Consider the following 21,125-nt stretch of genomic DNA (forward strand, 5'->3'; position numbering starts at 1 on the left):
TAAGTGTGGTGGTGCACTTTCTTATTAGCTTGTTGTAAAGTGGATTATCTCACTCAACCATAGAATGAAGGAGGAAGGAAGGAGGGAGGAAGGAAGAGCCGAAGGGGCAACGGAGAAACGGATGTGACATGAGTCATGAAATAGAAATCAAAGCCGTGCCCGGGCCTGGTTGCAATGGAGTAGAGTGGTTAAGGGTTTTCGGGAGTTTGTGTGTAGTGGATGTGCCCTTAGGCGGTGTGCTTCTTTTGAAAAGAGGGGATGTACTTTGAGTGTGAAGCAGGCTTTACGTAGAGTATTTGCCCAGAACAGCATTTCTAAATTCACCCATGCACTCATGTGGCTGCTGCACTTTATTCCCTTCCGTTCATAGGCGAGGGCTCGAGTGAAGACATGGCAGATACTGCAGGACTACTGATATCGTTATTTAAGCTGTTGAGGAGGCAGCGATAGGAGACAGGATACCCACGCAGGGTATTTGAATGGGGGGAAAAAACATGGGAAAAGAAATGGAGTGTTTTCTCCTTGCAAATGTCATGTGTGGTTCATTGATGGTTGCCATGATGGTTTGTAAAAAATGGTAGCTAGTGTAAATTACGAGTGGAGAATGAGATGGAGGCTTCAGTAGCTCCAAAACTGACAGTCCAGGATGAGTGTGGGCAGCAGAAGCAGCAGCAGGAGCGGTAACTTGGGCACCGCTCTGCCAGCTGCTCCACGCTCACTCCCCCTGGCCCTCGATTCAACGTTAGAGTCCTTCTCGGAATAAGGCGGGATGACGTTGAATTCCTCGCTTTCTTCTTCCTCTTTCTCCTCCTGCTCCTCTCCCTCGCTGTGCTCCATCTGCATAAGCGGGGAAAGAGTGATTCTTCCAATTAACAGAAGTGCCGGAGCGTGGACTTCAAGGGAAAGTCCACATCAACGCAGAATTTAAATGTGAATATATATCCTAAAAGCTACAACCAAAACAAACCAATAAAGCTTACTTATTATCCTAAGAGTTTGAACGAAGCGTGACTGTGGACCAACTGACAAAAAAAGTTAAACAATAATGATAATTCAGTAATGATGTAAAGGAACAAAATAAAAACTTCTAGCAGGCCAAAGTCCCTGCAAAATATGATATTTTACCCATTATGAATGCCTCCAATTTATGCTATACAATACAATTATCATAGAATTTTCCCTCCAATTGTTCCACCAACAAATGTAAAATGAGGAGGAAACACTAACACAAATAGCACAAGCTGCCATAGTGAACTGGGAAGAGACTGAGCTTTCGGAACTTTGCTTCTGCCTGACTTTCATTATTCATAAACCTTATTCAAAATGGCCTTGACATGATTTAGACTGGCATTGAGCCACCAACCCTGTAACTTGCATCAAAAAGGATTGAATCATCTAGTGGATTGTGGCGTAGCTATCATGTTTCAGTCTCCATTTTAACATTTGAATGGGCAATTTAGTTTGATATTACTCTTATATAGTTTATTATAGGAGACATTTCCTTTATTGCTGGAGTTCGATTGCATCATCTCAACTTCAGTACTGCATATAAACGAGGAAACTCAAATGCATCATCTTAAAATAAAAAGATACAAATAAGTGTATAGCTGGATGTCCGATATCATATGCAGCCGACCAGGGTTTAGTGCTGGGTAGTGGCGATTGTGAGACTCAAGGGTTAAAATGGTAAGAAAATGGAGAAATTTGGATCAGATAGGTGTGCATATGTGAATATTAACAGTGTGAGTTTGAGTCTAATGCTGCAAACACCTACAGCTAATCCTCATCCACAATGAGGGTATAGGGGTAGAGGAGGGAGCTGCTGGGCTGAACTCACTGCTACAGTCCCTGGTGATACATAGCTGTTACCAACTGATATAGTGTCAAACCTATTCTTAAATTCAGCTTGTAGCGAGTCGCTAACAGTAGCATATGGTGAAGAAGCAGAGAGCCCTTACAGTGTTGAATTCTGGGATAGTGTTAACACTGACGTGGATCCTCTCCTGGTAGACGCGTGAGGGCGGCTGAGAAGCTGGCACTGGAGTGTTCTCCACCGGAGGAGGTGCGGGGATTCCCATGGAGCTGATGGCATTGCCTGAAACAGAATCAGCATGTGGCCTTTAAATTAGGTACACGTTGTTAATTATCCTCGCAGTGCCATACAAAATATTATCAGTGACTTTCAAAAGCATAGTTAGAGCTGCCAACTCTGTAAATACTGTACACGATTGGGCAAAATACTATGGGATATATTAGTCAGGAAATGACTTGTACTCTTGAGCCAAGTTAGTTGGTGTATTATTGGTAGGTCACTTTGTCCACTATGTTGGTCCAGTATGTTACATCTCCACAACTATTGGATGGATTGCCATGACATTTGGTAAATACATCAATGTGCCCCTCAGAATGAACTGTGATAACTTTGGTGATCCTTTTTTACTTTGTTTTTAATCATTAAGTTGAAACTTTTTATTTTTGTAAAATACTTTGCTCCTCATCAGCCTTAGTTATACTTCTTGTTAGTCTGTTAATGCTAAGCACTTATTGCTCCAAACATTTTTGGTGGGTTGGTCAAAAAATGTATTAAATATTTTTATCAAAACTGTCTCTGGATCTAATATGGTTGTGATAAAAGATAAAAGTACACTTTTTTAATTCAAACAACATTATTCCTATTCTCTTAGTGTTACACGTTACATCACATTTTATAGCAAAACTTTACAACTTAAACGGTGCCTATTGAGTAGGTAGCTCTTTGCAACCCTGCTGGTATGGCAACAATTCAACAAGAAGCCACTTTGTGTTTATAAGATTAATTGATTCCACAAAACTTGGAAATCACATGCATATTGGCAGCCAACCAGACACAAGAGAGAATGTGCCTAGACATTCCTTTATATATGAAAACATTTGGGTTCAATGGTTTGCCCTTTCAATGATCAGTGACCCGCCTCAGTTGAATCCTGTATCAATGCACATTATGAAATGCTCAGTTGGAGTAGAGCAGCATCTCAGAAGCAATATCTTCATTAATCATATTTGACAGCTAAAATGGAACATTTCCTCTTTCATTATGTTGGAACGAGAGGGACAGTTTTTGTAGCCAATTACCATAACGTCAAAATGAACAGTGTCTGACATTTCAAAACATTTGTTGCTAAAATAACTGGATTTAAATGATTGATTTACAAATGGCAAACAACATCTCTTAGTAACTTATTCCAATTCCACAAAGTGTAATAATAAAAACCCATATTATTACTAGCTGAAGGACTGCAACAAAACCCTTAAGTCTGGATGAAGAAAACAAATATGAATAAATATAAACAATATTGGCCGCGTTTCCCAGATTCGATCGTTCTTTGGGACCAAAGAAGGGTCGAAAGAAGGGTTCGCCTAAGAAGGAGCGCTAAGATACGGGTGTATCCCTGATGCCATCTTAAGTGCCTTCTTTGGAGAACGTGTAAGATGAAGCGAAAGAAGGTTCTTAGTGGGAGCTGTCCACCGCGGTGGTGCTGAAACTGAATAAATCGATGCCAGGCGAATCGATCACCCACCTCTTTATCAGCGCATAAGTCACACACAGCGCCCCGTGGTCTCCCCCACACAGGTGGAATTAGGCTACGCATGTATCGTGTGTGTGTGGGGGGGTGTGTGGGTGCGGGTGCGGGTATCCAAGTAGTAATCAAGCCCATTAGCGCATATATACCCCGTGGATATAGGCACACACATGTGAGAGTGGAAGAAAGCGGCAGCAAAAGAAACAAGCGGGCACTGTTGTTTACCGCGGAGGAGATGGGCGTCTTAGTGGACGAGGTCTGGCAGCACCGGGGAGTTTTATTCGGGGAAAAAGGGGCAAAAAGAACATCACGGTGAAGAACCGTGTTAGGCAGGCCATAGCCGAAAATATGTCCCCCTCCAGCCCATGTGGCCTGCGTGACTGGCGTGCTGTGAGGAAGAAGTGGCAGGAGTTCTAGAACCAAACAAAAAGGAAGAGTGCGAAGGTTTGACTAATCAATCTCCCTTCGTTGCAGGTGATGCAGACGCCCAGTAAAGACAGCGCGGAGTAACCCCTCCCCCATATGGTTTCAATAAACTATTTTGGTTTCTTTTCAACCATGTTTTGTGTGGATAATTTTGCATTGAAATGAGGGTGTCAAACCTAGCAACAAAAAGTGCCAGGCAATTTTTAATTTATCTAAGCGTAGGTTAATGATGTGTGCGTATTGTGCGCCCTTTCAACAGCATTCCAGTGCCAGACTTTCAGGTAAAGCACCCGGACACTGCAGCAATAATCATAGTGTGCAGGACGTTACATGTAGCCTACATCTGCTGGTTCTGTTTATTTATTTCAGCCTTCAGGCCTGAGAGTTGATATGGGTGATGTGGTGGTTGTGGGTTTATGGTTTAGTGCTCAGTGCTTGGTGACTGGTGACTGGTGGTGAAGAGGTAGGGGCTGGGGTTGTTGGACCTCAGAAGAGGTTGATATGTTCCTAAAAACGCAGCACAGCGAGGAGCTGCATCTCCGGGCTGAAAGCAAAATTGCAGCAGGTTGCTCTGGATGTGTGGAGACACCAGAGTGATCAGCCGTTGGATCTCCGCACGGGGCAGCCGGTACTTTGCCTGGACGGCCCGGTCTGATAGCATGTCCAGTGGGGAGAAGTGCCGACGCACGTATGCATTTATGTAAACCGTCTGGCTTCGCGCACGGCGCAGACTTTGGCAACGCCTTTAAAGCAGGTGGAGCCGCTCTGGATGAGGTTCAGCTGAGTTCAATTAAATCTGTTTCCTTGATATCGGTGAAATGCCACAGGGTTGTTGATGTTTTTTTTTGTATGTGTAGTAGTACTATAAACTCACGTGTGTGGAAAACGTAAACGTCTAATTCATTAAAACAATTTTTTTTCTCTACTATTAGTCTATGTTTCTTGCGCCAGTGGTCCGCATTGAGCATTGTTTTATTATTTCGAAAAGTGGAAGAAATGCATTTCCCTGACGCAGCATGTTCACTGACGATTTGGTCGCTAAGAAGGTTGTAAGAGTGGGTCAGCTCCATCTTACACTTCCGTGTAAAATCTGGGAAACGCATTCTTCTTTCACATCGTTCTTAAGAGCGCTCCAAAGAAGTACTTAGCTCCAAAGAGGCTCTTAACGAATCTGGGAAACGCGGCCATTACCAACATGACCAACATTCATGTGAGAAAGCAAATTTTAGTTTTTCTGGATTTTCTGGGAAATAAGTCTGCGTCATGATTTGTTTAAATAGAAAATGTATGTGTCATATACTGTATACATATTATTATCATGGTTAGAGAAATTCTTCATACGCAATTATCCAAGTAAATATTGATCTGTTTTGAAAGGTCACACTTGGGGGTTGAAAATTACTTAAAGGGACTCACACCCATCGTGCAATTGAGAATTACAGCACTATCTACATCCCGCCTCCATCCAATGCCCCCACACCCTCGTTCCATGCTTGTATCACTGGTTTCACTTCAGAGGTGTCGGCCAGAATACCACTTATGGCCAAAGGCGTCAGACTATAAGCATGAGACTAGGAGAGGAGGAGTAGGGTTTTATCCGCTCTTTATTTTCCTTCTTTCACAGGCACAGCATATAGATCGCGGGAAAAGAACAAAGGTTTAAACTCCGCTCGTGAGGAGACGTTACAACAGCTGTTGCGACCCGCGAATCACATGCAAACTATATATATAACAGCGATCGGGACTGCATGTACATACTCACACACGGGTGATTCACATTTAAACTCAGATAAACACGTTTCCATGTGGAATGATCGCTTACTGCGGCAACGCTCACACATCTGACCGAGGGAGAAGAGAACGGAAACTAAACAGCCTCTCTGTCCGACTGACGTCACGGCCCTAACTGACTGCTATCCACACTGAACAAAACACATTTTAACACTCTGTAAGAACTAACAACACTGTAACTTATGAACGTTGGGTCCTTTTCTACAATGGTCGCTACTCGCTACTGTCTGCCGTGGAATCAAAACAAACCTTCTAGTTGAGAATGCGCAATACAGAAGCAGACCGCAAACAGACAGGTCTGTCGGCCAATCAAATCGTTCGGTCCGAACGATTTGATTGGTTGAATTTTATATATATTTTTCATAATATTATGAGATTGAAATCATTGTTTGTTTTTACTCCTGGTGGGTCTGTCTTATATTTTAGAGTGTAATTACCTTATTAATACCATTTTAACCTAATCCAAAAAAAGTGTAAAAATGCACCAAAGGTAAGAGTCGCTTTAAAGGGAAAGCAGGCAAAAACATAGCTTTTGCTAGCCCTGGTCAATGTTGATGCTCATTCTAGTATAAATGAAAGGTCCGAGTGCAAATTTAGATGTTAATTTTACTCAACCTTCTCTGTTTGCATCTATGTATTTCTCCCATACAACCATCTTTTTCAGTCGTTCTCAACATAATTTTTTCCCACCTCTTTTTATCACATTAGTTTTTTTCATTTACATCAACAAAACTTTCCATAATCTTTCTTAGTACTATTTCGAAGGTTAATATGTAGGGATTTGTTCTTATGTTGTTAATTGTCTGATTCATGATACATTTTGATCTTGAAAGCATGCCAAAAATGTGTTTATTAGAGACTGTACATAGTATTCTTGAAATCTGTTAAGGAAGACATTAGCTATTATTATTATTATTATTATTATTATTATTATTATTATTATTATTATTATTATTATTATTATTATTATTATTATTATTATTATTACAGATTATTTTTTTAGATATTACCAAACTTGCATATTTATTCAAATAATTCTGAAAATGTTTTAATAGATTACAAAACAATATCTATTTAATATAAGTAATCAACTGGCAAAGTTTCATGAATAAAACTTTCCACCCTATTTACCTGTGTGCAGTGTCTCGCCTCAACTCACACTGCATCCCTTAACACATTTTACACTATTGAGTCTTGGTGAATCACTGTGGACATGTGGCCCAGAAGGTGTATTATATCACGTGCCATGACCTGGTGACATTCTACTCACGCAGACATATATTGTTGTTGAACATGTGCAGGATGCGCTGACAGCCCTGCCATTCGTTCCCACTGCCGTCACATGTGCACCACTGGGACACTTCTGTGCTGCTGTTGCTCACATAGTTTGGCGTCATGATGGTTCCTGGTTACAGATAGAAGATCAAGGTTCAAGGTTCAAGGTTTTTATTAGTGTCCCAAGATGGCAAATTGGTTCACAGCGAGGAGTGGCTAACAACACACAACAGTACAATACAATAGCAGACACAAAACATCACAACATGTACACAGGCCTGGGCAAAAAGTGCAAGAAGCAGGGAAAAAAACAACACAACAAAGTCAAAGTGCCAATGCAGTCACAGGTCTTAAGGTCATAAAATCATAAAATCATAACATCATAAAGTGCCAAGATATAAAGTGCTATGTGGTCACTAGCATCAACAGCATCAATCAGTAGCAGCAAAATAAAGTGCAGAGTGCCGTTAGCGGCAACGCCAACAGCAGCAACAAGATCAACAGCACAGTACCAGAACAACACACATTCTGGATCAAGGTCGTGTTAGGCAATATTTTCCTTTAGGCAGCAGATTTCCATTTCAGCACACACACACTTCTATGGAAGGTAAAAATACAACTTGGGAAAAGGGGTATAATATTACCCAGATCATTATGTAGCGCTATTGGAAATGCAATTTTTCAATCAAGTTTTTTGAAGTCTTTCTGAGTGGATCCCTAGGGCAGCAGCTTTTGGCAGTTGACCATTGTGCAACACAATAAAAAATGATTTAAGCCAGATATAATTGGAAGAGACCTGCTAATGATTTCCAATAACGAGTCCTTTGAGAAGCTCTGTGTGTGTTTTTTTTTTAACTGAATTATTTCTGAACTGTTTCTCCTTCAGCCTCCTTTTCCGCCTTAATGTGTTTTTCTCCATCTCACCTATGAGTCCGGCATAGGCCTTCAGGCACATGGCTCTGCTCTCTCGCATACAACCAGAGGCAGACAGAAGAGAGGGCTGGCAGTTGTGTTGGAAATCAGCTAGCCGGGATCTGAAAATACACGCACAGACAAAAACAAAAAACACACACAGAAAACACAGAAAAGTAAACGTGTCAGCACAAAGAAGCAGAGTCAGCATTTTAAAGTAGTTTGACAATTTCATTTTGGAGCTACAACGAAACAACGAAAACACAAAAGAGGAAAGAGAAGAATATACGGTTGCATCAAAACCATGTGGGATTGTTCAGTGAAACCTTGGTCAATTTTATTTACCTACCAACAACACACCTCTCTTTGAAAACCTAATCGGACACCTTCAACGGTATGACAAAGCAATGAAAGCTAATTGTCAGAATAGTAACAAACAGTAGTTTTATCAAAGCAATTACAATTGTCATAAATATAAGCTCTGACAGTGCCAGTTAATTTAAAAGGTTTTCAAGCTATAGATTTTTAGTAGAAGCCTTAAATTCGCAATTATTGTAGGGTACTAAATATGCAGACGCTGTCTAACAGCTTGCAATCATACCTGAATCACAAATTTCATCAATAATCGAAAACAGACTCATTACACCGTAGGCTATATCTTGAGCTGAAACTTAAAACCCTATACGCGTGTGATGACAGTTTCTGTGCTTTTCCCAGGCTTTTCAGAAGAAATAAATGATAATCATGTGTGTGGAACAAAATCCACCCCATGTTAGCTGTGGTGAACACCACCCCCGTCGTCTTTCTTGTTTCAAATCTGCTACAAATACTACAGAGGGGAGGGGGGATTGTCCATGACCTTCTCAGTTTCAAATAACTAACATTATCCTCAATAACGTCTAACATTTACACAAAGGTTAGAATGTAATAAATGTAAGAAAGCCCTCTACATTTATGCAAAGAGCGATATAATCAGCCTCCCAAAATCCAGTATATTTCAATACCATCTGCAAGGGCATAGATCAATTCAAAATATTAATTAAATAATTTTTCCAGATTTTGATCCTTGAGCTAAGAATCGCACATCCAGGTATCCTCTACAAAGTTAATTTCAAGAAGTCATGGATTTTATCCTGGTATTTATTTAACTGGCCACATGGCAGAAATAGGCAGAAAAACATTATTACTTTAATGTTGCCATTCTTGTAGCCTGCGTTGAATAGGGATGAACTATTCAGTCTTTGTGTGCAGCAGATTTGAAGCACATTTTACAAAAATAAAACATATTTCTGGTACTTCATACCATGGTGCTTTATAGTGAGCATTGTGGTAGTGAGCATTGTGAGACCTGCATTCATTCTGTTTTGTGTTGCTCCATACCGAAAACCTTAAAGGTGTCAGCGATTCTGGAGAATGCTTGTCAAAATAACTTCTGGTGGATACACAGCCTAGGCTCTATAAACTGACATGTAAACAAAGGGTATGTAAACAAAAGGGCCTACCGTAGCTTGCAACATGCCAGTTTACAGAGCATAGGCTGTGTATTTACACCCTATTTTTCTCAGCACACACACACAGGACAGGTAGCGGTTGAGGAGAAATTCACTGATTTTAAAATATTGTGATTTTGAATAGAATCATTCTCCAAACTCAACCTTTAAATAAGGGCACTGTGTGTGGGGTATCATCCCTAACACTACTGCTGTCTTACCTACACAGCTCGTCTCTGGAACAGTAGTTCTGCAGGCTGAGGCAGTTGGGCTTGCCCACTCTTTCCTCTCCCCTCACACTCTCCTCATAGGAACACGAGGGGACGATGGTTTTCCTCCGACGCTCGCCACACAGAGTGTCAGAGCAGGGACAGAAGAGCAGAGCAAAGCTGTACTCCTCGGGCACACGCTCCAGGAAGCGCCGCAGGGCTTTGTGGCATTTCTGGCGGTTACAGCTGTTGTCAGAGGCCGCTGCTCGCTTGGTGCAGGCCACGACATACTCTGATCGCAGCGAGCCACATTTCTCATACAGGCCGCAGTCCTGGGCAGCCTTCAGACACTGGTTTTGGCCGTCCACAGAAAGAAATTGAGCTGAATGTCGTCAAGAAGGAAACAGGGTAAGGTATACCAGTAATTAAGGAAAACCTAAAATAAAGGTTTAAATACTGTATAAGAGCATTACCTGACATGATGGAGGCCATACGTGACATCTCAATGTTTCTCACAAGGTTTAACTGCAGCTCTTCGTATGGAGACACTTCGTACTCATCATATGCTAAAAAAACAACAGGGAAAAGTATTGTCACATGGTTCATTCAGCTGAGAATTAAAAAATGCCCCCCTCCACACACACACAAACACACACACACACACACACAAACACACACACACACACACTTGCACACACACACACACACACACACACACATGCCTAATGCTTAAACCTGCACCTGCAAATCTCACAGTCCAGTAGACCCTGAGGCAGTGTTCCTCCCTGCGAGAACCACGCTGACACTTGCAGACTTGAAGTGGGCGGTAATGCTGCAAGGCATTCTGGGCATCCAGGCACTCGGTGCGGGCGTCTGGGCCGAGGGGCGACACAGCCTCCTCGGCTGCACAGTACTCAAGCAGCCGATAGAGCACCATACAGGACTGCTCCTGGACGCAGCCCTGCTCCACCACCACACAGTCCAAGGCAGATACTGGCACACTACCTGGGGGGACATGTTGATATTGTCAACTGCTGGTTGCCAACATTATCACCAATTATGTGCATTGCTGTAATCATGCAAAGCAGTTGGATTTATGGTCCCACCATGTATTGTTTGCCCGTAAGCTAGAATGGCTGTAATTAAGACAACAGGGCAAAGTGAGTGCACTCCATAGACCCTCCACTGCATTACTGGGTTACAATGATATCAAACCAGGTCGATTAAATAAAAAGCACACCAGTGTATAGAGCAGCAACGTGGGCGAGTCTCTTGTATAACCTAACAACACTATAGGGTAACGTTATGGTTCTAATTGATATATAATCATCTCTTAATGTTCTCACTGGGCCTCCATAATGGACTGGTGTTTTTATGTACACAGTCTTATAGTGTGTCCTTCAATCGTTTTATATTGATGATAGTTGCACGTCCATGCAAGTTTTTTGGGGAAATCCTGCTGCCAATCACCTCATATAAAAAAGCAAAGGTTACATGATGTTCACTTTAAGGGATTTCTCGCCTCAAGCAAGGCGGAGTTATCTTACATTTTCCATACTGTATAAATGCTAACAAATAGCTATATTTAGAATAGTAAACATTAATTTATCAATATAAAATACATGTGAAACTATTGAAAATGATTGGTATCAAAGTAAAATTATACACAAATAAATGGGCTTCAGAAATGGAGAGACGCTGGGGTAGTGCTTGAATATTTTACATCTATTCCTGGACGACTTGACCAAAAGCACTGCTGTTATTCTTGTAAAAGGACACATGAACAGCTGGGGGCAAAACCTTTTGCAGCAGGGTCCCCTCCACTTGGAACACGCTTTCATCAATGTCCACCACTGTGTCCACATGTAATGCTAGAGACCAGAAAACCAATTTTTTGGTTTCCCTACCCAAACTATAAACTTTTTGCTTCCAATGCTTCAACCTGGATATCTTAGACATTGACTCCTATCAAATGTCCACCATGGGGATGTTTCCTACCCTGAAGTCCCCACCGACCAACAGACGGAGGCAAACTCTTTTCATCTGACAGATGCATAGGCACATGTTGTTCCTAAAAAATATGTTGCTTGAAAAAAATTGTGAAATTCGACTGTATATGTATTGAAAGGGATTCATCATATTTGGTTATGCAACGGGCCGTTGAGTACAAATGTGTTGCATATCACCAACCACATGTCCTCCCAAACTAATACATTATTCAGTACAAAAACAGTTATGTTGGTCCATAGTCCTTAGGCATTAAGAGGGTTTTGATTGGCAGTGTTCTGTCTAGAATGACTGAAAGAAAAAATAAACTGCAAATCATTTCATAACAATGAGTGTTGCTCCCTGAAAAAAATACAATGCATGAGGTCCAGAGGCAGCCTGAGGGGGACGGGAAAAATAAAGAAAGGCCACTTCATGAAAACGCGTTCTGATGGAGCATTTCAGGAAATTAATTTTCTCAAATGTGACACATAATTGTCCCTACAAATTACATTTCATGCAAAGTGATTCCACAGAAAGAAAATAGCTGGGCTAGGCAATATGCACACGTTCTCCTGCTGCATCTCCTTAATTTACTATATCCTGTCACTTCTTTAGTGCACAAAAGGAATAAACTGGCAATATGTTGTGCACCTAGAGGTCATTTGAATAAATATGTTGCGTTTGAACTTGCTTGTTGATAAATATCCAAGCTTATTCTATCCTCGCGTTAACATTTTACGTCAACCGAGCTCATACACAGACACACACGCTGCATTGTGTTAGATTGGTCACACACTTCGATTAAGCCCCTGCTGGCTGGCGGCGTAAAGCAAGGCTGCAATCCAATTCTGCTGCTGCATGTTTTGCAATCTCAGGCGCCACATGAGTTCCACGTCTCACTTTGGCATGAGACATATCATAAACAGAGGCTCTGCCTGGGCGACGATGCAGGACGCCTGCAGAGGTTACTGCAGTGAATCCACAGGGAGAGGTGTGGGTGGGAACAATACAAACAAGAAGGGCAATGTCCCAGGTATATGTAAAGGTAATGATTCCTTGCCTATATATGTACCACTATTCCTTGATAATTAATATTACATTTCACCATGTTTAGCTGCACTTTAAACAGGCCCCATTTAAAGGTGGAGTCAGCGATTCTGTAAAATGCTTGTCGTCAAAAACACTTCTCGTCAAAATCAGTAAATATCTGCTCAACTGTGTGTGAGCTGAAAAGAAATCTGGTGTTAATACACAGTTTAGGCTCTGTAAACAGGTATGTGAAAAAAGGGTATACAAGCTATAGCTACATGCCCGTTTACAGAGCTTAGGCTGTGTATTAAAACTGGATTATTTTTTTCAGCACACACACATTATGTATAGCGGATCGTGAGGAGATATTCACTGAATTTGACAAAAAAGCGATTATGACAACTCCACCTTTAACCTATACCCTTAAGGCAGTAAACAGTAATTATTTTTTCTCAGAGTTTATTTTTCCATCATTCCTGCTCCTTCAGGTTACCAGTTGAATATTGATGATTTAAAATAAAAATCACTGTATTCACATTATGCTGTTTGAGATGCAACACATTGCTAAAGCAAAAGTCTGCGTTAAGGGGATAGTTGGTCCGACTCCGAGTATGCAGAAAAAAAGGAAAAGGAGAGAAGCGGATAGGAAATGAATTACTGCAATATGTGAGCCATAATACAACCTATTGATTTCTCCCTGGGGTGATTAATAGAATTTGCGAGGCAACACTGATGAAGGTTAATTCCATAAAGGAAAAAAGCGCACACCAAAAAATGACAGGGAGTGAACTGCTTTGCGCAAATTCTTCTTCCGTCTTTTCAAGTACAGGAGGGCCAGCAGAGCATCCAGATTGTTGGACAGTGATTTGTTGTAAAATGTGTTTGGAGATGGTGACAGAGGGGACTTGTAGATAGGAAGTCACAGGCTGGAGGAGGAAGTGGCAGCGAGGTGACAAGATGGAGCTAAAAGGGAGAAAAGATGCCCATGACTGCCTCTGCTCGTTACTACTCGCACTCATTCACTTCACAAGCAGTCAAACTAACGGGATTCCTGAGTGGACTGTAAATGAGGGTGTTTACACGCACATCAATGATCCACATAAAGGCCTGCTGTGGTCTTAATTGGAATATGGTAACCATATGTAGTGATAGTTTTTGTAACTGTGAATATTATTTTATAATCCAGAAATAATTTAAAGCAGAACTCACTTGGTCCACCCTCCTGGTATATGCAGATTCATAATTATTAAAATAAAAACTATATCATAATAAATAGAGTCCTAAAATCAACTGCACTGTGATGGATTGTTAATGTTAGAGTAAACACACTAATTGAGAGAGACCATACAGGAAATGTGGGACTAATGAATGGGTGCAAGTAAGCTGCAGGACAATAGTGATTGTGAATCGAAATAAGGATTTCCGTTTTATTTCGATTTAAGCTACTACATTTTTAAATGTATACATTTATTAAAAATTGGACAGAGCAGATGGTAAATCAAAAAAGAGTTATTTGTAAAGATGAGCAACCGCAACTAGTAGATTAGTTCTAAAATAAATCATATTCCAAAAATGAAATGCATTTATTTCCTACAGTAAATTCTGATTAAAAACAATGCACCATCTTGTCCCATTAGTGTTTATACAGGATCTCTGCACTGATTCAATGTTTGGCAAGACAGATTCCTCAGGAGGGACACAGCTTGTGTGGGCCAATCATCACAATCATTTCCGTTAGCTCTAAATGCAGCTGCCTCCAGTCAGCTCATCGTCTTCTAAAATTAAACTTTCTATTAGCATTAAACATACTGTATGCATTGCTTAAAAGGTTTGAAAATGTCCTCTTTATTATGAGGACAATTACAGGCACTGCCCAGGGCAACCTCAGTCGAGCAGTTATTTTTAAAGAAACAGGATAGTACCATTTAATTTGATTATTTTTTTAGTATTGTATTACTGTCTGATCTAGATGGACAACATTTTCTTTAGATGTGTTTTGGATTTTCAATTTTTCTGTTTTTTTTTACTGATTCGATTCCTCAATTTCCTTCCCTACTTCAGCCTTCCTAGGACCTTTTCCCATTTTGCTGAAATCTTGTAACTTCCTCATTCCCTCCATGATGCTGCACTTTCTTGCCTCCAATTTGGTTTTGCCAAATCATCCAAAAATCTCTCCTCACAGTATGTGTTCATTTCACATCTTTCCACAAGTGGCTCCCGACGCTTTCTTCTCAGTGGCGGTCACAACTGGATCCCACACATGGCACCAATACATACTGAGCCTAACACGCATAATGTAACCATAAAATTGCATCTTCTGTACAAAGTTCATTCAAAAGAACTCAATTTCTGTTGTGTGTTCCCCCTAATAGTACCCTGTCTTCTCAAAATGCTGCAATTTCATTTAATCAAACAACACTGGCTGAGACAGGCACCATGCAAGTTTCTTTACAACAAAAAAAAGCTTGGAGAAATTACTCATTTGTTTGCTCCTCGATTCATGCAAGCTAAGAAGACTAACTCTGTGTGTGACAGAGACATTGAATAATCCAGCACAATTGTATTTGCCTTAATCCGTTATTATGCGCACACCCCACAGAGACACTGTCCTACAAGATACACACCGGAGGTGCGACCATTGTAATTACAATTGCATACAGTCAAGATAGGAACAGCTCAGATACAGGGGTAAACTATCTTACACATGTTACACGCATCACACACATGTTTTGAGCTAGAGAGTAGTTTTTTGAGGACAGGTTTTAAAAATCTGTGAAAACAAAACAAAAAATGTCACGAATGACTTATGCCTGTTCAGGATAAGTCTGACAAGCATGTGGTAAGGGTTCCAGCATCCAAAGGTGACAACTCTACCAGTGTTCACACAAATCATCATTTTGTGTTCTGATTTAATGGTGTATCCAGTTTAATGAGCTGCTGCTGTACTGTGCAGACCCATCAAGCAGGCAGCGTCACTGTACTCCAGGTAAAGTACATACTTGCATGGGGTGTCACATCAGCCAGTCAGAGAGTGTGGGGCTGTGTTAATATTTCAGACTTCTCCCGTCTGCCGCATACTGTGTGGTAACAGTCCTATTCACTGGGCCAAATCGTTTCTTGGCCAGACAGCGACACACAGATTGACAGTTTCCATCAGGGCATTGTTGTTTTTCTGTTGGTGCCATCAGGTTTGTGTGCAAGATAAGTAAAGTAGAACAGGCAAAAACACATTAATGCCATAAAACATTCAATTTGTATTCAATGAGATGGTAGAAATTAGATTAAAAACTCACATTTCATTTTGATAAAAAAATGTTTTAAAAGGTTCTATGATTAACTTTTAAATATTTCTGAAACAGTCTAATTTTTCCTCTGATGATCGTAAATTGCATGTAACAGCAAACGAGACCATCAGTGCAAAGAAAGCTATTTTTATATAGTTTTTCTTAATGCCCTTGTCATGGGTACGCTCACCCAGAAACAACAGCTGCTGTTGGTAAAAACACTACCGCTTTTGTCCAAAGGGGGTGCAAGAATTAACATAAACTGAAAGTTCCTCGGAGCACCTTTAAAGTAGAACTTGAAATATTTTAATTAATTGCATACCCCAAAGCGTTATTTGGTGTCTGTTTTTGCTTTAAGCAATGTCCAATGGGCACATTGCCAACTTCATCTTTGTGTGCTGTCGTCCTAAACGAAACTGAATTACAGGAACAGTAGAGTATGTTAAAGCAGTGCCTCAGCAGAAAGACAAAGAGAAAAATTAAGTCTACGGCACAGTGGAAAAGATAAAGAAGCCAAGGATTGAATAAACCCCTGCACAATGTTAGGTCACTAAGACAACTTCACACAATGTGTATATCAAAACGTCAAACCCTGAACAGAAACAGCTCCAACATGTGGATAATATCAGTCCACATTAGACCTGCGTAACTTAACTACACAACTATGAAAAAGAGCTCTAATACATGTATAGCAACTGTGTTATGGCTCAACCCGTCCACAAAATAACCTACCAAAATAGCAACACTCCATCACCAGTTGCAGGCTGTACGGGGACTTTAGCAATAATCCACAGAGGCCTTGCAGCAAACGGTCAAAGTCAGGTTAAATGTCATTCAACAATAGTCAGCTTTGCCTTTAATTTATCTGGCAAAGATATACCATATGGCCACGTTTAAAGTGATCTCATGCAAAAAATATTCATTTGGAAAACAAAAAGAAACAAATGCAACAACACATGCAAGCAATAAACACAACACAGAGAACAACTGATGTGACATTTGAGTATTAAGTCCAATCAGCAGCATTAACTGGAGGAAACAACGGGCTATTAAATCTAGAATGTGTTTTGCACACACAACACGCTATCCTCATATGTTGTCCCATATGTTTTTTTTATTTCAAAGTATGAAGCCGACTTGGGACCTTTTTTCTACAGGGGAGTTAGAAAATCCATAATCTACTCAGACAGGTGCAATTCTCATTTTGGGACGTTCCAGTCTTGTCAAGACACATTAATGATGGCTTTGGGTAACCCTTAGCTTCGCCGAGAGCCGTTGGTGATGGTGACAGACATGTTGGGGATGGCTCTACCGGTCTACCTGCAAAGTTCCCACGGCCATTGTATATATATATATATAGGTCACATTTGTACAAGGCCAGATATAACACAAGGTAAAAAAAACAGCAATGAAATCAAATACAGTTCAGTGTGGCTATTTATATAATACCTATATAGACATACACATGGAACGCCCTTCAGCACTTAACAGTCTATGATTAGGATGGAGAAATGCCTCATAGAAACAAAGCAACAACAGATGTATTCCTCCAATTAAAAACTAACATAGGCTACTTCCTTTTTCTTCAGTGGTGTCAATTAACACCATTTGAATCCATTTATTTTTTGCAATTAGGTGCAATGGAATAATTCAACATCGTGACAGTCTGTCTAATTTGCATCTGCAACAACTCAGATCTCTATTAAACAGCACTCGGAAATAACTGCCTCTATGGTGTGATTCCACCTAGGTGCCTGGCAGGTGGGTTTGACACACCGGATGATAGACTGGGTGCCTCAGAGGTTTGACATTCACAAGAAAGCATTCATCATTTTATGATACTAATCTCTAATGTGCATGCATTATGTGACATTATCTGAATTTTCCTCAATGCAGTAAAGCGTGTGTGTGTGTGTGTGTGTGTGTGTGTGTCTCATACGGTGACTATTTCTTATGGTCTGCATTAACAATGGATCAGGATACATGACCTGTATACAAACACAATCATAATGATAAAGAATTTCAGCTCCGGCTCGAGCACTGAAGAACACTTAAAAGGACATGATTCAATATTGATAGCCACAGATCAACAAGGTTTGCGCTCCGGTGGGAGATTTCTTATCCAGTCACACATAATTGAATCGAATGATCATATCTCATTTTGCAGGAGCTTGCGTGTGCAGAGATATCCAAACGCATCTCCTGCAATGTCAGAAAGGTATTTTGCCCCCTTGATCATCAGCAAAGAAAACAATATTTTGAAGCAGTGACAGCACTAACTGGTCCCTTATGTTACTGCTATGAATTTCACATCGAATCCCCACTCCTATCGTAGAAATTCAATATTTTTCACTTGTTGTTATTTACACACAAGTCAGAAATACACACATGCACAAACAAGACCTTGCACATGTACATTCATGCAGAGATGTTGGTGCCTTGCTCGAAAGCAAGTGCCCAGGGGGTGAAGTGGCACCTCTCCAGCTATCAGTCAACACTAAATCAAAATGAGTATGGAATTGAACCGACCACCCTCTGAATTTCAAGCCAAGACCCCACAGACTGATTAACCGCCGCCCATGTAGAATATAACCCTAATGCACAACTTATGTAAAATGTCAATGATTTTCAGATGTGGAAGCCAAACTGCTTGAATGTAAAGTAGAACATCTTTCAGTTTCACAGTTCATGGGGGAACTGTGGGATATTACCATGATCTGGGAGTCTAATCATTATTGGGGAGCTCCATTTGGCAAAAATTACAGACCTGAACCCAAGATGTCATCCAGATGTAAAAATCTAAGGATGCTGCTACAATGAAGGGCAACATGATTTTATGGAACTTTTCAGTTTTATTTTGAGGATCATGCCAAAAGTTTCAATATAGGCTACTGTTCAAATCTTTGAAACTAAGAATATGCATAGCCTATTTCAGGTTACGTTACGTACATTATCTTACAAAAAGTTACCACTTAATGAATAAGTTATAATGAGTCTGGAGAATCTTACCAGTAATATAGCCTACATTTAACGTGATATCGTGCGCAGCTGGGCTGGGGTATATAGGCTATTCCTTACATCTAAAATTGTTGCTATTCGCCATACATTTGCATGGAGAAAATCTAACCAACAACTGTTCTGTGTAGGCTACTATACAACAAGATTCTACTATATTCCAACAGTGAATGGTCCAGATTGAACAGAATAAATTAATCAAAACACAATAGGCTATAGTGACGATAAGAAAAATAATCTTCATCTAAAGGATAAGCAAACCAGCTGTTAGAAATGAACAAATGTTGTGCTCACCATGAGAGAAGACATTGAGCAGAAGTCCAATGATCATCATCCTGTCCTGTGACATTGGAGACTCGGGGACTGGGTAAAGTCGCACCCGGCTTGCTGCAGCTCAGTGACCCGTCTCCTGCCACATCCAGCCTCCTCCTCTGCTGCTGCTGCTGCTGCTGTTGCTGTGCCCGCACGGACTGACACAAATCTGATGGTGCTAGTACACAAAGTTGTCCAAACTGAACCGTGCACACATTACTGTAGCGATTCTAGTTCTCACGGTGTTTATTTGTGTCCCATTTATTTCTACGGATTCCAGTTACATTGACCTCTTGAAATATAATATAGGCTGATATAAAAAAATAAATAAAACTACAACACACGTATCCAAAAAGTTTCTGTGCAGCTTATCACCATTCAGTTCCACTCACAGTCCGACAACAAGGCTCCGAGTGCAAGTTGTGTCGCATTTGGACGCGCGCGTGGTGTGCGTCGCAGCTCCACAGTTGTCCAGACCAGAGTTGGGAACAGAGCGCCGAGACTGCATGGCGCATCTTTGTTAAAGGCGCAATGTGATTGGACCCTGAAAAGACTGACATAAGCCCGTGATGTTAAAAGGTTTTCTGTGGAAGAACGTCCACACATCAACATGATGGACAACACAAGGTGTGAATCCTACTATAAATTGCATTTTAAGGAGCACATTTCTTCGAATTATCACTGAATAATCCAATCATTTTTATTTTAAAGGTTGAACATGCTGAAACAAATCACAGCTGAATAAACAACATTAATGGCTTCCAAATTAACACTGAACTTATACTAAATGTGCAATCAAACAGCAGTTTCCTTCTATTTCCATTAGAATCCACTGGTGTAATTTCCCCCATAGGTTTCATGTCTGCTGGTTTGAGCTAGGATGTTAAGTCAAGTATGTTTGCTCCTCTGCCTTGAGACCAGACTCTAGCCCCAAAACCTTTTCATTACATTTATTTAATTTTAATTTGATGTATTTTCTTTTCACAGCAGCGTACAGCAGGGCTGTCTTTCCTTGATCCTGTGCTGCAGCTGACCTGTGGATGGAAAGGGTCGGTCCACAGGGGATGAAATGCCAGTGATACTATAGCAAAGTCTTCTATTCTATATATTATATTCTTCTCACACACAAACCCAAAAACAACCATTGAACATTAGATCAAACAGAAGAAGTCACAATAATCCGTTTGAAAACAAAAAAGTCACTCCACGCTAATTTTGTCCACTTTCTTCGATTTGTGTAACAAACAGTTCCATGACTTTTATGAAATTACTCAATTTACAGTCATTTAAATGAATTAATACTTAACGACAACAAAAATACTGTCCTAAAATATGACTAAACAAACCCAGCGCTGTGTGACTGACTGAGAATAAAAGCAATTTTAGAATTGCAAAGTGCATGGCACTGACCTGTTGTCCCCACTGTAATTACAGCAGATAGTTTAGTGGATTAATTTACACCTACTGTCCTATAGGTGCTCAGGAGTAACACAATTGGACAGTCATTCAAATGCTCACCAAACCAAACAAAAACAACAAAGCAGTGCATAAGGCCCTGTTATCAACAGTAACCATGGCAGCACGAGGAGACCTTGCACCACACTCAAGAGTAAACAATTTGCTCTTGTCAAAGTTGCTTTTAACAGCTGACAACATATTACACAATAGCTGAGGGAATCATTGTTTTATTGTTTTTTGGGCGGCAGTGGCATAGTGGGTAGGGAGATTGCCTCTGGAGTGCAGGGTCAGAGGTTCGATTCCCCGCCTACCCGCCAAATGTCGAAGTGTCCCTGGGCAAGACACTGAACCCCAAATTGCTCCTGATGGTTCAGT

At 40.7% G+C, this 21,125-nt stretch overlaps 1 protein-coding gene across 1 annotated transcript; it reads right to left on the reverse strand.

Annotated features, from left to right (window-relative positions):
• Positions 1-618: 618 nt before the first annotated feature.
• On the reverse strand, positions 619-19,414 carry LOC307261253 (GDNF family receptor alpha-4-like; the record flags this gene model as incomplete). Its single annotated transcript, XM_080041750.1, has 8 exons — positions 19,275-19,414; positions 10,405-10,668; positions 10,137-10,229; positions 9,676-10,045; positions 7,977-8,086; positions 7,048-7,182; positions 1,959-2,095; positions 619-837 (listed from the first exon to the last, which is right to left on the reverse strand). The coding sequence occupies exons 1-8, from the start codon at positions 19,327-19,329 to the stop codon at positions 619-621; spliced, it is 1,383 nt and encodes a 460-aa protein (XP_079897876.1). The 5' UTR covers positions 19,330-19,414.
• Positions 19,415-21,125: the final 1,711 nt, after the last annotated feature.

Source organism: Ammodytes marinus (assembly GCF_949987685.1).
Source record: "Ammodytes marinus genome assembly, chromosome: 14".
NCBI classification, from domain to species: domain Eukaryota; kingdom Metazoa; phylum Chordata; class Actinopteri; order Uranoscopiformes; family Ammodytidae; genus Ammodytes; species Ammodytes marinus.